Here is a 15,376-nt window from a genome sequence, read left to right on the forward strand (position 1 = left end):
GGTGCAGATCACTGGCAGGCGGCTCCAGTGAGATTGAACTGCAGGATCACATGTGTTGCTCGGACTTAACAGGAGAAAATCTCGAGTTCTGACTCATCTTGAGTGGACATCTTGCAATGTATGTGGACACAAACGATGATCTGTTTCCGTTGCGCTGATTTATGAGAACTGACAAGAACAGAAGCGAAGTGAGTGAAGCGATGATGAATTCAGGTAAGTGACTGGAAAAACTCCAAACTTGTTTGTTCTGCTCGTGGTAGAGACTGCGTGGTCTCACCTGACTAGAGAAATAATAAAAACACAAGGCGGTTTAGTTACGGTGGAGCCGTGCATTTATTTATTTGTTGCTTTACTTATTTCTGAGTAACATCGCAGACGGACATTGTCAGGCAAAGAAAAGCAAAGCCACAGATGTTGTGTATATACTGTAGGGCGTCTGCCTGCAGCTGGTTTGCAGCCCACTTCCCCGCTCATGTCTCTAAATGTATGGGTTTAAACAGTTAAATTAATACGTGGATTCACCGTTTCAAGATAGAAACTACAGAAGGTATTAAACAGACTGTGTGCATGTGTATCTAAAGACATCTGTGTGTAGCCTACAGGTTGATAAATGACTATTGGGATTTTAGAAACATTGCAATGTGGTCATCCAGATAAAACATCTGTCATTTAACTCGTATGTCAGACACACACACACACACACACACACACACATATATATATATATATATATATATATATATATATATGTTACCTCTTCTCATGAAATGATTGTGACAATGTGATTTATTCTTGATAAATAAAGTGTTTATCTTCTCAACTTTATTGATCAAACTCTTCCAAACATTCACAGTGAAACTTAACCTTTGCAAACTGTGTATTAAGGTTTTAACAAAATTGGGGGTATTGAACAATTATTCCAACTTTATGGGCAACAGTGTATATATGTATATATGTACAGCATATTTCACTCATCTTCCTGGCTGTCAGTCAATGGCTGATAGTGCCCGGAATTTCCAAATCAAAGTTCATTACAATGTTTTTGTCTTATTCAGCAAGCCACAAACTATTTGCTTGCTGAATAAGGAAATATATGATTGGCTGAGAGACTCTCTTACTGTCAGCATGCAACTGTTTTGTCCACCACACAAGATTTTAGGACACTGGCTCAGCCAGATGTACCAGTTTGCGTGACTCTTCTCCGAGCAGTGCACCCCCTCCTCCATTTCTGTCCCACTCTTCATCTCCCATCTGCTCCTCCTCCTCTGTCTGTTGACATGGGCCATTAGCCAGATTACAGCGCTGTTGTATGGAGTGGCAAACAAATGCCATGTGATATTTGAAACCCCGCAGAGAGGGGGTGTAGTACTTAACAGGAGTTTTCTACTAAGCTGTCACTAGGTTGGGATCAGTGCTACAGAGCAGAAGAGTTAAATAGTGAGCTCTCATTCGGGTGACATCTGTCAGACAAGTGAAAATGCATCAAATATACCATCTGGATTAGACCAGATTAGATCCATAATCTTTTTCCTGATTTTTTTTTTTTTTTTCAGCCTATAGGAGGTTCAGATAACTGATAACAGATAAATTCAAGTGCATATCTTTTGTTTTCTTTCCTCAGGCATGCCCAAACCACCTGTGGCCCCAAAACCAAAGCTTGCCCAGCTGCAGAGGCCAGAGCTGCCTCCATCAACCCCCAGAAGGGACGGCCTCTCGCTTCCGTCTCCTGGGACACAGAGAAAAGTTAAACCAGTGCTGGCCCCCAAACCCTGCCTCTCCAAACTCACCACTGCTGTGGAATCCAAACCACTCGCTTCAAAGAGCCTGCACCAGACATCTAGAATAGAAACCCCACGGATTGAAGGCCTTCTTAACTCCCAAAATGGAATACAGCAAGAGAACAAAAAACCGGATTGGGATTATATTATTCCTATTTGTCTGTGTAGCCATGAAAACTGCATGTGCATTAGGAACACTAATGCAAACCTGAACAAAATGGAGACAGACTTGAAAACGTTGCAGAAAGGTAAAACTGAAGAAAACAGAAAGCTTCTCCCAACATCTAAAGGTACTATGGACAACAGCAGAGAGAAAACAGACAGTGCTAAGTACCAAGTGATGAACACTGCTCCAAACCATAAACCTCTTCAAGAAACATTTACTTCAGACAACAATCACAACACAGACATCAATAATGTGACTGTCAGGTTGTCCCTTCCTCACAGAACGTGGAGCGATGAGGCAAATGGTAACGTAACACCTCTGAGCGCACCTGGGCCACGACCAGAGGAAGATACTCTTGGCTCTGAGCAAATATCTTGTGCGTCCCAGCCCAAATCAGTGTCAGCAGTACCTAGGAAGCCCGTCCCTGTGCCTGTGCCACGGAAACCGAAGACGGCCGTGCTGGTCCGCCAGGAAAAGGTGGAGCAGGAGAGGGAAGGGATAGTGAGTCAGGAAGGGAGAGACATGAACGTCGACAAAGTGAAGATGTCATCAGAGGGGAAAGGCAGCACATCACTGTCTGTCAGTGTACCTGTTCTATCTGTTGGAAAAGCCTGCGCTGTGCCAGCTCCTCCGCCCAGGAAAAAGCCGTTTCTGTCTGCACCTGAGAAACCACCACCCTCTGCTCCTTTGACGCTCCCAAAGGATGTCCAGGAGGAAGACCTGGGTTGGGACAGCAGAGATGAGATGGAGGTGTCGGTTGATAAGGAGGACGAAGAGGAGGAGGGCAAGGAAGGAACGCATGTTCAGGAGGCAGTCTACACTGACTTCACGCGCAGTCCTCCGTCTAGCAGCTCCATTAGTCAACCAGAGGTGAGCCAGCCTCCGGCCATCACTGTGACAGTAGAGGATGTGGTGGTCAAGGTAGCTCCCAAGAAGCCCCAGAGACACAGCAGCCCGATGGCGTGGATGCAGAAGAATGAATCCTCTGAGGAGAAAGAAGAGGGGGAATTAGGTGATAATGAGAGAAGGCAGGCTTCTCCTATACAAGATTGTGTTTTAAAGGAGAGAGTAATGAGGAAGCTGCCTCTGCCTTCAGATAAGAAAAACAGCAGAAAGCTCTTAACAGCTGGACCTATCAAGCCTTCTCCGTCCAGCCTGGGCAAACAGAGAGCCAAGTCGTTCTCTGCTGCTGACCTCATACGCTCTGATGGACAGAAGAGGAACTCTTTCCGGAAACTGCTGGACTTGAAGCTCTCAGTGAAGATGTTTCCCAAGCTAATCATCAAAGGAGGCCCGAGCCAGGACTGCACTGACAATGAACAAAGCGTGGACCCCGTCCAAGACGGATGGCACAACTTCCACGAGCATCTCAGGGCTGAACGTAAACTCTCCTGCCCACTGATCGGACCAGAGCAAAACGTGGACGGAGATGAGTTTTCTTTTGGAAGAGAAGAAGATGATTACTATGAGAACATTTCTTATTATGAGGAGATACCAGACTACATGAATGTGAATGTGGGAAGGGCAGTGACGTCCCCTCTGGCTTCTGTCTCACAGCCTACAGCCTGGCAGAGCTCAATGTATAATGATGACAACATTTATGAGGAGCAGGAGCCATATATGTCCTTTGAGAAAGACACTGGACTCCAGCGGTGTCGGGCATCAACAGACTATGAGAGGTAGATTATGACGGCTTGTAATTCTTTCTCTGTGTCATACTTCTCTCAGCACCTCACATCCTGAGCTTATCTATGAATATCTTTTACTTTAGGTGATTATCCTTGTTTACTGAGAGAAGGAGAGGAAGAATGAGAAGGGAGGAGAATATCTGAGGCTTCTTAAAACCATTCAGCCATAAAAGTTAGTTTAGTTAGTCACCAACAGTGACTGCAGCATTCGTAAAAGGGGAAGTTCACAGAGAAGCGCGTCACATTGTGTCTTTTGTTGCAGATTCCTGTCAGGGGAGTTTGACGAGTGTGGTGGCACGTGTCCTTTTTCAGGAGTTGTGGGTTGACTTTAAATCTATGCTCCATAATCTAAGTTACCATCAGAGGCAACAGTAACACTCGACAACCTTTGGCCTAGAAGGCAAGCGTGTGTCTGTGTCTACTTCAAAATGCCTTTGTTAATAAATGCTGAGCCTTCTGTGTGTCAGTGTGTTTGTCACCAGTGCATTGCAGCTCAGCTGACTGTTTTATTTGAGGCTGAGAGGGCACTTAAACGTAAAATGTATCAATTCTTAAAGGGTTGGTTCATCCAAAATGACAAAATAGTTTTTGTAAAATACCTGTGGCGTTATCTGGCCACGTAGATGGTGTTTGTTTTATTAGCTCAGCTTTTTAGATTACTGTCGCTACTGTCGGTTTTTGCCTCCACTCAAATACAATGGAGGTGATGAGATACCATTTGTGCTGCTCAGTCTTTCCAGAAAGCATAGTCCTGTCACGCTGAATAATTCACAGGCTCACTAGCTGTCACCAGCTTTAATTGAAAGTCCTTTTTATCAAAGCGGCTGTCTTTATAAAACAGTGATGTGTGAGAATAAAGCAGAGTAACAGAGACATTTGTTCTGCTGCTGTTAAATGCTCAAAACCTGGGATTAAAAAAAGATAGAATAATAGTGTATCTCAGGAAGTTGAGAAAACGTGTTTTTGTGTGAACCAGTCCTTTTAAAACTTTCACACGAACAGCCATCTCGGTGATTAATTAGCTCAATTGAACTCATAGTGTTTGTAATTATCCTTTCATTAAAAAAGAACTCCTGTGTCGTGAATGACCAGTGAGTAGAAGTCAGTCTGAAAAATAGGATTAGGAGTTTGTGTAACTGTACACTCGCTTCATACAGCTTAGAGTGTCGCCCCTCTTTAGCTCAAACTGTACAACAATCACATGTTAAAAACACGTTGAGCAGCTCACGGAGACCAGTCAGAGTTAAATGCAATGAGCCACAGACTCCAGCTTACTGGGTTTGCTGCTTAGCCTTGGCCTATTTATTTTTCTGCGGTTTTGTTCAAGGAGGTGCAGTTGTTTTACATGTAGTGCTGCCTCTGGGAATTGTGGCATTTAAGATATGTGGTTTCTCTTTGGTGCTGTTCCCTTTTAGCTGTTCAAATGCAGTCATTTTACAGCTGCAAGGTTAGATTAGTACAGTGTGCGATGATTAGTGGCTTGTGTCTGGTTTGGCCGTTCTTCTGTTTCTGTTGGACAGGGCAGTGTTTAGCCAAACTGCTGCTCTGTGACCAGAGGGAGGCAGCTGGACCCAGAACTCTGTGACAGTGTTGATGATTATCATTAAATGTTTTTTCCAGTTGTGTCAAGTGGTCCCTTTCCTGTGTGCTCTTTTTTTTTTATGACTCCCACTTGGAGCAGGAAATGTTCGAATACTGCTGGACTGACAGTTTTTCTCTCAAAAAGACACTGCCTCAGATTATATGCTGACACAGGTGTTCTTTGTTTCAGACCTCATCCCTTTCTCCCTCTTCAGTAAATTACATCCACCCGTTCTTGTGCTTCACACACAAATCATGGGGCATGTGAATGACTCAACGTGTGTCACCATGTGCAGTGTTTTTGATAAATGCCTCCAGCTGCGTCTGTGCGTCCCAAGCACCTGTACAGTGCATTCATCCTCTGGCATTCACCCCTAACATTATATACGCTTTTGACAGGAGCTCCGTCGATGAGGAGGTGACACCTCTGGATGATGACATCTTGGCCAACACCTCAGATGAGGAGGACGAGGACGATAGCAGCTCCACCTCAAGTAAAGGAGACCCTGAGCAGCCAGAGGAGAGCACGGTGAGAGGCAATCACTGTTAGATTTATGACTTTGGTCCCTGATAATCATCGCACAGGGTTTGTTCTTTGCAAGGTTTTAGAGAACTTTTTCTGGGTCATATGGGGAAGAACTTTTGTTCCTTTTCACACCTTAATAACAATTTGTGAACCGCTCAGTGATTTATCATAGTGTATTGTTTCTTTTCACCTTTTGTTAGACGCAGAGTGGACAGAAGAAAAGCAAGATTCACCACATCGCCACAGAAATTATGAGCTCTGAGAGTGTGTAAGAGTCTTAATTTGTTTTTCTTAAATTGCAGGCTCACTCAAATGGTTAAAGACAAATTTATTTAGCCATTGACATAGTTTTGGTATTATTTGCTCAGGTTTTGAGGTATTGTCTTCCACTTCAGCAGCCTACATTGGAGGTGAAAGGAGCGGTGTTTGTGATGCTCACGACATCAAAAAACAACATGTAAAGATTCAACAGTGGCACCTAATTCTCATTCATTCCCTTTGCAATCGAATATTTCGTCATCTACAGATGTCACAGGGACTATTTCTTTGATACAAAATGTAAAACTCACAGCAAGATCTGCATTTTATGCAACACAAAGGCCTTTTGAATAGAAGTGTGGCTGTTGAAATTTTTATTTGTAACTTTTCTATGCTGTTTTTAATGGCACCACCGACAAAATGCCATTCAACTACATTGTATCAGGTGGCAAAATAAAACCAAAATTATCATCATGGCTAGTGGGAAAATGTGTTTTGCCTTTTTTGGCACTTTGATTGAAGTGATTCTTTACTCCTCTATGATAACCTCCTTAACTTTTTTTAATGCTTTGTATTCCAAGGTTTGTTGATGTCCTCAAGTTGCTACATGTTGTAAGTACCCCCACACATCACCCTTCGCCTCACACAAAAACAAGCTCCATGTGTGCAGTGATAAGAGCAGAAGCTGATGTTATTCTGTGTATGTTTTATCTAGTGCTAGTCTACTGTCTGAGCCCACATTCTCCATATGTGTTTGATTATGCTAGCCACTGGGGCACACCCTATGCAGGATAACACTGTGTAGACCCAGCTCCCCTCAGTCTCGCCCACACTGCTCACATTCCTCATAGTTTTCCCCAGACTTTCATTTGTAGTGTGATCGGACGGTAATTCAACACTTGTTTGGACATAAAATGGAGTCGTGTCGTCTCCTCTGGCTGTTTTGAGAAATTTAATCTGAAACCGATCGAAGCAGCCAAAATGATATGATGATGTGGTTTCTGTGCTGTACCTCCCTCCAAAATATGCTCGAGAAAACGGCCAGAAAACACACCAGAGGGTAACAGAAATGTTGGTTTCTGTGGTCAGACCAACTCTAACAGATTTCCAATCATCCTCTTTTATAGTTGTGATTGAGCATACACAGGAAGCTGGTATGGATTACTGTTAAAGATGGCGGTATGCTCAAAAAGAACTAGTTCATATGATATGAAACATGTCACAGGTTTCCTTTAAATAACAATTGGTGTGCTCCAAACAAAGTTCTGATTGGATGGTCGAACATTATCTGACCCCGTTCAGACCCAACATTAACATGCGTCTTTTATGAGCCGATCACAAGTGGACCGCTCTGAGTGCAGGTGTGAACGCACCAGAGATGCATTGAGATCTAATCGCTCAGACCACATTCGGAGGTGATCTGGGCAGCATGTGACCACATCCTTTTAGCAGTGTGTACGTGTACATGTCCTTAGCCACATGAAGGGCCGTCTACTCAACTGATGTCGTCTGTCTAAGTGAAAGTAATGCAGATATTACGACGACTTTAACTTACTATCAGAACTAAAAGATGTTATGAAAATAATCTGCCTGTTCACATAAACTTTGCTCTGCACTCCATCAGAGTATATAATTATTATTATTTGGAATATGATATTAAAGACAAGATGAGAGAATGTTAAATGGAACATGATGCCGTGATATTTCCGCACCAGGTACAGACACAAAGACTTTTTTTCATTCTTTTTACAGCTGTTTAGCACTGTAAAAGCTTTGCAGGAAAGATTGCCCGAAAGCATGTGCAGTTATCCCTAATTTTAAACAATATTGAGTCAGGGGTTTCAAACCTTAATCAACCATTAAGCACTTTGGTTGGATCATACTGACACCTATACTGTCATGGAGTCCTATGATAACCTGTGCTTCATGTCTTTGACTTGAGAGTTCTTTTAAATGGACTGCTATTTTTCTTCTTTATTTTCACAAAAAAAAGGATGAGTACAGTGAGATAAACAGATGTTTGGGGAGACAAAGGGTCACGAAACAAGATTGTAGTAGGACTGAGTCATCCGCGATGACTCCTTGCTGCAGAGCAGGAAATGCTCGAGTCTCTGTAGACTGTAGAGGAATGGAGCTCAGTAATGAAGAACGGTCACACCAAGTTCAAAAGAATATTGAGGTGACTTCGTATTTGTTCTTTCTCCAACTCTACCAGGCACTCGGCCAGCCTCCCGCAAAGTGATAGATGATAGCAAAACCTGCCATTTGTTGTTTGTTCTTATCTGAGTTATCAGCTCAGCCATATTTTCAACAATGCTTGCGTTACGGTCTGTTTGTATCGGGCGAAAACGTCTCCAAAATGCCAACTTTCAAGCAACAAAGAGATAAAGCAGCGTATCTTTATCTTTAATGAAAATGTATTGTTTTGTCAGTTTGATCAGCATCATAAACCGGAGAGTTTAGAGAATATTCCCAACTGGTAAAAGAGCATTTAAGTTAAAACATGAAAATCAACCAAACTGAAGTCCACAGCTTCGTGTCTTTGCTTGTTGTTGCTAATTGTACCCACTTCACTCTGTAGTGAGATGAGATTACCAACAAATATTTACCTACTACTGATTCAGTCAAGCCTTCAGTGTTTGTTTTCTCATCTCATTAAACATCCAGGTTTTTTTTCCCTTCCAAGTCCTTTTCCACATGACACTCCTCTTTCACTCTCAGCTGATGTAGTAGGAAGATGTTAAGCACAGGAGCTCTCTGCTGGATGCTCAATCTGTAAGCAGTTTTATTTGCCATGTGTCCCCGTAAACCACCAAAAAAACTCCACATCATCAGAAAGCGAAGCAGAAACAGCACCCTCAGGCTCTCTGCTCTGCTTTTTTTTTTTTCTTTTGATTTCTTATTGCCTGTATCGTGGAAATTTAAGGATGCTTAGTGTGTGTCAGGTTTTTGTGTAGGCTTTGTTTCAACACCATTTCTCCTTTTTCTGTTGTTTCTGGAGCTTTTCTAATTTGAAGCATTGTTTTTGGGACCATGCTTCAGAATTTGCAGAGCAGACAGTTTTTAAACCTGTATTTTTTTAGTAAATTTCTTGGACTTCAATTCTGCATTTTCTTGATAATCTAAAGAGAACCAGTTCAACACAAAACTGTTCAGCAAATACCCCATTTCACACTCTTAAGGTTTTCTCCTCTGTGCCTGAGATCCTGTATATGACCACCTGACACTTCATCTGTCTTACTATCCGACCTACAGGACTTCCGTGACGCCGCGTCCAAAGCGTCGCGTCATGGTGGGAAGCCTGTGATTGAGGAGCGGCTTCTCAACCAGATCCTGTACTACCTCCCACAGCTCTACGAACTCAACCAAGACCTCCTCAGAGAGCTGAAGGAGAGGGTGGCCAAATGGTACAACACCATCTTTGCAAAAAGTGTCTTTGCATGTGTATTGATAACTGTTACTGACTCAGAGACTAATTATGCATCTATACTATGTGGCCAATTGTTTGGAAGACACTCTGTCACAATACTTGAGTTACTATACTTGTCACAGCATTCAGTTAAAGTTTAGACAACACTTTGCTTCCAACCCTGCAGCGCTTTCCTGTTTTAACATGAGAGAGTCCATAAGAGAGACTTCCTAGGGAGATGGATGCTGTTATGGCAGCATATTAATACCCACAGTGTCGGAACTAGATGCTCAGTAATCACATATGGATATAATGTTCGGGGGTCCACATGATTTTGGCCTTGTAGTGTGTACCTGATTGAGTCACTCCCGACTCTACTACTCTCGATATAGTTAGACCCACCACTGTCCCATGGAAAACAATGAAACAATAGGCAGGTGGGATCTCTGAGGTAAAGGATTTAAACATGCATTCTCCAGTCGGTGCCTAGTTCATCTCATTCTACTTTAATCTGTGTACAGGGATGAGAAAGCCCAGCTGGCAGACATATTCCTGAAAAAAGGACCTTATCTAAAGATGTACTCCACATACATCCGCGAGTTTGACAAGAATGTGGCTCTACTGGAAGAGCAGAGTAAGAAGAACGCAGCATTCGGCGCGGTGGTACGGGAATTCGAGGTAATGAAACTTGCTTGACCTGTTTTCTCTGTCTGAGGAGCTGTGGTGTCTTCAGTGAGGTTTCATTGTTTATGTGTGTGAAGAGGACGTGTTTGTGAGTTTGTTCCTGAAAACATTGTTTGCCATTGTTTGTCTAAGGCCAATCCACGCTGTGCTAACTTGGCTTTGAAGCATTACCTCCTGAAGCCTGTTCAGAGGATTCCTCAGTATCAGCTGTTGCTCACAGGTACATTTCCAAAAGAGTCAGTTTCACTGCTGTACATTAATCATGTTCATATTCAGTTTCATTTCTTGATGAATTATCTGCAAGTCAGGGCCAAGCTTTATCTAATTACAAAATCTTGTAGTCATGGGCTCCTGAAGTCTGCATGTTTGGCCAATCTTTGATTCTCTCATTATAGGCATAGTGCTGCCCTCTGGTGTTTAGAAAAGCAAAAATAGTTTGGAATTTCTGTCTTGCTTCCTCTACCGTCACATATAATACGATTTTTGAAGTGCAGTCCAAATCAGATTTGGTGACATAACATGAGCTTTAACATGACTGAGCTTAGTGTTTCAAGAGTCTAATGGATCGGAGTCTATCCTTTAGTACCAAAATGTGAAGAATGTTCGTGGCGTCACTCTTGTATAATTGTATTATGTAAGCACCTGCAGACCTTTTGATCCAGGATTAAAATCTCAGATTACGTTCTAGGAAGTTACTGCACGACGCTGAACATTTGTAATTCAGTGTACAAATTAGTTTTCACTTGTTTGGTTTGACCATTGATCCCGACTCTGAAATGTTTGTAACTGTGTTTCAGACTATCTAAAAAACCTGTCTGAAGACTCAGACGATTACAAGGACACACAAGGTAAACGGAGTTCCCTTTTTACATCTACATACTGTAAACTCTCCTGATGGCGTCAGTGGAATGGATAAACTGTCTGTCATGTATGTGATGTGCATCTTTTCATATTTGTATTCACTCAGCTGCCCTTGCAATAGTGAAAGAGGTGGCCAATCATGCCAACGACATCATGAAACAAGGGGTGAGAGCCAACAGCAAATCAGGGTTATCTATGTCAATAAAATGCTCTTTGCGGCATACTGATGTCCACTTTTCTTCCTCTCAGGATAACTTCCAGAAGCTGATCCAGGTGCAGTGCAGTTTGAACGGCCACCGTGAGATAGTCCAACCTGGGCGGGTAAGGCCGCAACAGTTTTTTTTTTTATTATTGTGTATTGCTCCTTTCAAATGTAAACTATTTGTAAATGTACCTACATTTAATAAGATGGTTTATATTTTTAATTACTTAATCACTTAATAATCTTAATAAACATTCCTACATTTCTCAGATGAAGCAACATAAACAAACTGAGAATTAAGTCTCACTTCCATTCAGTAGCTGTGCTGGAGGTTTTGATTGTATTACACAATCTTCAGCAGATGCAGTTTTCCCAGTATGGAAAGTCATGGAATAGTAGTAAATCTAGTAAAGGACATCTACTCCATGTTGTCTTAAAAGTCCGATTTCAGAGTTCAGACTTGACCTCGAAACTAACAGTTGACAAAACAATGTCACCTCAAGGTCCTATTTTCAAGGTTCAAATGAACGATACTAATAAAACTAATTATACTAATAAAATTCATTTATGAACGGCAGTTGTGTTTTGAATGTAGATTGATTCTACATCATCAGTTATTGTATTTTTAAACCATAAACTTTCATGCTTATTGTCATTTATGAGGAAATCAGATCAAGTAATAATTATTATAATGGACAGGACATAATATCAACAGAACTACTGCTCTATTAGCTGCATACTTTTATCATGCAAATGTTTTTATACCTTAGGACTTCTGCAATATAGTGCTTCATTTTAAGTCCACCGTTTTAAAGTTAGAGTCAGTAAACAGTCATCATGCTCAACCAAATAAATTCACAAACATGACTGAATGAGTTTTGTGATATTTTGTGCTCAGATCTTCCTGAAAGAGGGCGTCCTGAAGAAGCTGTCCAGGAAGGTCATGCAGCCCAGAATGTTCTTCCTGGTACGGAAACACCCGTCTCTTCCTTCTCTTGCTTCACTCTTACACAGCATAAACATGGGAGTGATTATGACGACAGGGTAACCTGTCTAGGCCGATCTACTGCACCCTCTCCAATACAGTCTTGAATGTAACAGAACTGCTGTCTGATTATGCTGCTGTAAAGATGCTAAGGAAGTTTTACATGAATCAGTGGCAATTTGACAGTCTGAGATTAAAACTCCAAGATGAAGATGATCAGACCCTTTGATGATAGCACCTCAAAGAGTAACTGCTTGGATCAAAGTGCTTAAGAGGATAATGAAAACAGAGAATATCTTGAAATCAATAATCACCAGTATTTGCTAAATCTCACTCTGAGCTCCTCTGTTGTATATTAGAAGAGACAGAAAATTAATAATGTTCCTGTGTTGTTTCTCCTGTAGTTTAACGACACATTGCTGTACACCACTCCTGTTCAGTCAGGCCAGTTCAAGTTCAACAACATGCTGTCTCTGGCTGGGATGAAGGTAAGACCTTCACCCCTTGTTTCCTTTTGCTCTCCATCTTTTCACATTTTAATGATCACATTAAGATATGGTATACACTGCCATCACTGCTCACAATAAAAAATAATTACAGGTTAGCAAACCGAGCCAAGAGGCCTATCAGAACGGGCTGAACATTGAGAGTGTGGAGCGCTCCTTCATTCTCTCAGCGAGGTAATGATCAGAAACAAAAGATATCTCTTTAAGAACATGCGTTGTTTCATGAGTCATTTCATAGCAGCCATCCTGTGTTTTTCCTTGTATTACACAGGTCTGTGAATACTGTGTAGGTGTGTAGTTACACTTTGTTTTCTCTCTGCAGCTCTGCTACAGAGCGAGATGAATGGCTTGAGGCCATTTCCACGGCGATCAGTGACTACACCAGGAAGAAGATCAGTTTTATATCAGGCAAGCCTCTAGAAGAGGTAAGATAATGCCTTCAAAACGTGAAGCTCATATATTTCCTCTCTGCAGTGCATGACCCTATGTTACAGTGATGGGAAAAAAAGTCTATTTTATATTGTATGAATAAGCAATGAGACTTAACTTGTGTTTTTTTTAATATATATTCCGGTAAAGCTGGTGGATTGTGATGATGGGGCTCCTTTGGGATCTAAAGCCCCAATATGGATCCCTGACCCACGCACCACCATGTGTATGATCTGCACCTGTGAGTTCACCCTAACATGGAGGCGACACCACTGCCGTGCATGTGGAAAGGTGAAGTGAAACAAATACAGTTTAATTAGTATTCTCTATAGTATAGTATAATTTATACAGCTTTTAAAACTGAACATGAAAACAGAATAGCTGATTTAAAAACAAACTCGATATTAAAAATGGGACAGCTGAGCATGTTGAAATCAGATGCTGTTGTAAAATAAGGAAGAAAAACATTTTGTGTGCTTTATTGTCCCATCAGGTGGTGTGCCAGTCTTGTTCCTCCAACAAACACTGTCTTGAATACCTAAAGAACCAGTTAGCACGAGTGTGTGATCAGTGCTTCCTTGTTCTTCAGCAGCAGAAAAGTAAGTCTGACTTCCTTCCAACATCGCCTGCAGCCTGATTTAAATGCTTTTATGTTGCCGCAGGCTGAAATGTCAGTGTGGATTAGATACCGACATAACTTGTATTCTCTTCATTTTCTGTGTATTAAACGACTGCATGCTCCTCATATCTGTTCATCAGGTGAACAGGCCCTATCCACTGCTGTATCCCCTGGAAACAGAGCTCCCTTTGCTTTCACCAGGAAGCAGAAGAAAATACCTGCGGCCCTCAAAGAGGTGACTGATGCTTTGTCATGGTGAAGATGAACTGTGATAAAGACCTTATCTCTCATCAGATGGGTTTTCCTTGTTTCAGGTGTCTGCAAACACAGATAACTCCTCCATGAGTGGCTATCTGCAGAGGTCAAAGGCCAACAAGAAGCAGGTGAAGAGGCTGTGGTTTGTCATCAAAGACAAGGTCCTGTACACGTATGCTGCAAGTGAGGTACGGTCTGCTTGTTTCACTGAAAGCTCAATGTCATTTAAGGACTGTGCCAAAGGGAATTGACTTCATGTCCATCTAACATTGTTTTTTTTTCTTATTGTGTCTTCATGCAGGACGTTGCAGCCTTAGAGAGTCAGCCCCTCTTAGGGTTTATGCTGAAAGTCGATTCTTCACAGAAACTACAGTTTAAGCTTTACCACAAAAACACACTTTACTACATTTATAAAGCTGATGATGTCCAAACGGCACAGAGGTACAGTATAATTATGGGTGCCACTTGTTGCATATTGGGATTAATAATGATAATGATAATAATAATGATGACAATGATAATAATAATGCTGACAATTATAATAATAATGCTATTTTCTTTGTTTTGACAGATGGATTGACTCATTCAAAGAAGCCACTGTGCTTTAATGTTCAACATATATTTTTGGCTCTTTCCTTCAAGTGTTTTACCTCAGTGCTCTCTGAATTTTTGAGACACCATATTAGTTGCAATGAAATAAAATCCATATACATCATCTTATTTATTTTATCAGACAAATGCCTTTTAAATTGCTTTAAAATGAACTCATGTGGAGGTGGGAATGACCTGTGTTATTTTGGTCTGTTAACTTGAATAGTTTCCACCAGGATTTGTGCAGTTTTGGCTACAATTTTAGAGTCATGCAACTATCGCCTGTAGTTATTTTAGACATGAATGCTTTGATTTTGTCTCAACATTTTAATTTCAATTTCCAGTAACCTGCTTGGATCTCCGTAGCACGGATTTAGTAATAAAGGCCAGTTGTCAATAGATTTGTAATGAATAACTGTCTTAAGATTTGGATCCATATTTATGAAATATTATTTAGAGATCAAAACAAATCATGTTTCTTGTTATTTGGGAATAATTGCTTTATTTCACACTTGTGATGGATGTAGGACACACAATGTGCACTCTTCATGCTTGTGTAAGAAACGTTCACCTTACATTATCAAGCTTTTCTGTGACTGTGAGAGAATTAATGGTGTATTAGGGGAATACTCACTGTTTTGACATAACTGTACCATAATGTGTATTGCACTTAACGTAACTAAAATGGTTGTACATAGATTATATTCCTATACACAAACTGTAAATATATTTTATGGGATTGTAAATTAAATGTAATCAAATTTCCACAAATCTCTCTTTTATTGTTTAAATCACTGAAATAAATTTTTGTTTTACTGTGTTTTTTTGTCGTGGTCAA

General features: G+C 41.2%; 1 protein-coding gene across 1 annotated transcript; it reads left to right on the top strand.

Annotated features, from left to right (window-relative positions):
- The first annotated feature begins 171 nt into the window (after positions 1–171).
- Positions 172–15,284, top strand: LOC139201558 (FYVE, RhoGEF and PH domain-containing protein 6-like). Its single transcript, XM_070830912.1, is given in 21 exon segments — positions 172–213; positions 1,622–3,623; positions 5,613–5,742; positions 5,940–6,007; positions 6,579–6,609; positions 9,253–9,404; positions 9,928–10,084; positions 10,223–10,310; positions 10,888–10,938; positions 11,058–11,116; positions 11,201–11,272; positions 12,052–12,120; positions 12,543–12,626; positions 12,739–12,818; positions 12,967–13,090; positions 13,224–13,364; positions 13,567–13,672; positions 13,833–13,927; positions 14,007–14,135; positions 14,249–14,388; positions 14,519–15,284. Coding segments are annotated over 21 exon segments (3,828 nt in total). The 5' UTR covers positions 172–200; the 3' UTR covers positions 14,556–15,284.
- Positions 15,285–15,376: the final 92 nt, after the last annotated feature.

This window comes from Pempheris klunzingeri, chromosome 5 (assembly GCF_042242105.1).
Source record: "Pempheris klunzingeri isolate RE-2024b chromosome 5, fPemKlu1.hap1, whole genome shotgun sequence".
Lineage (NCBI taxonomy): Eukaryota > Metazoa > Chordata > Actinopteri > Acropomatiformes > Pempheridae > Pempheris > Pempheris klunzingeri.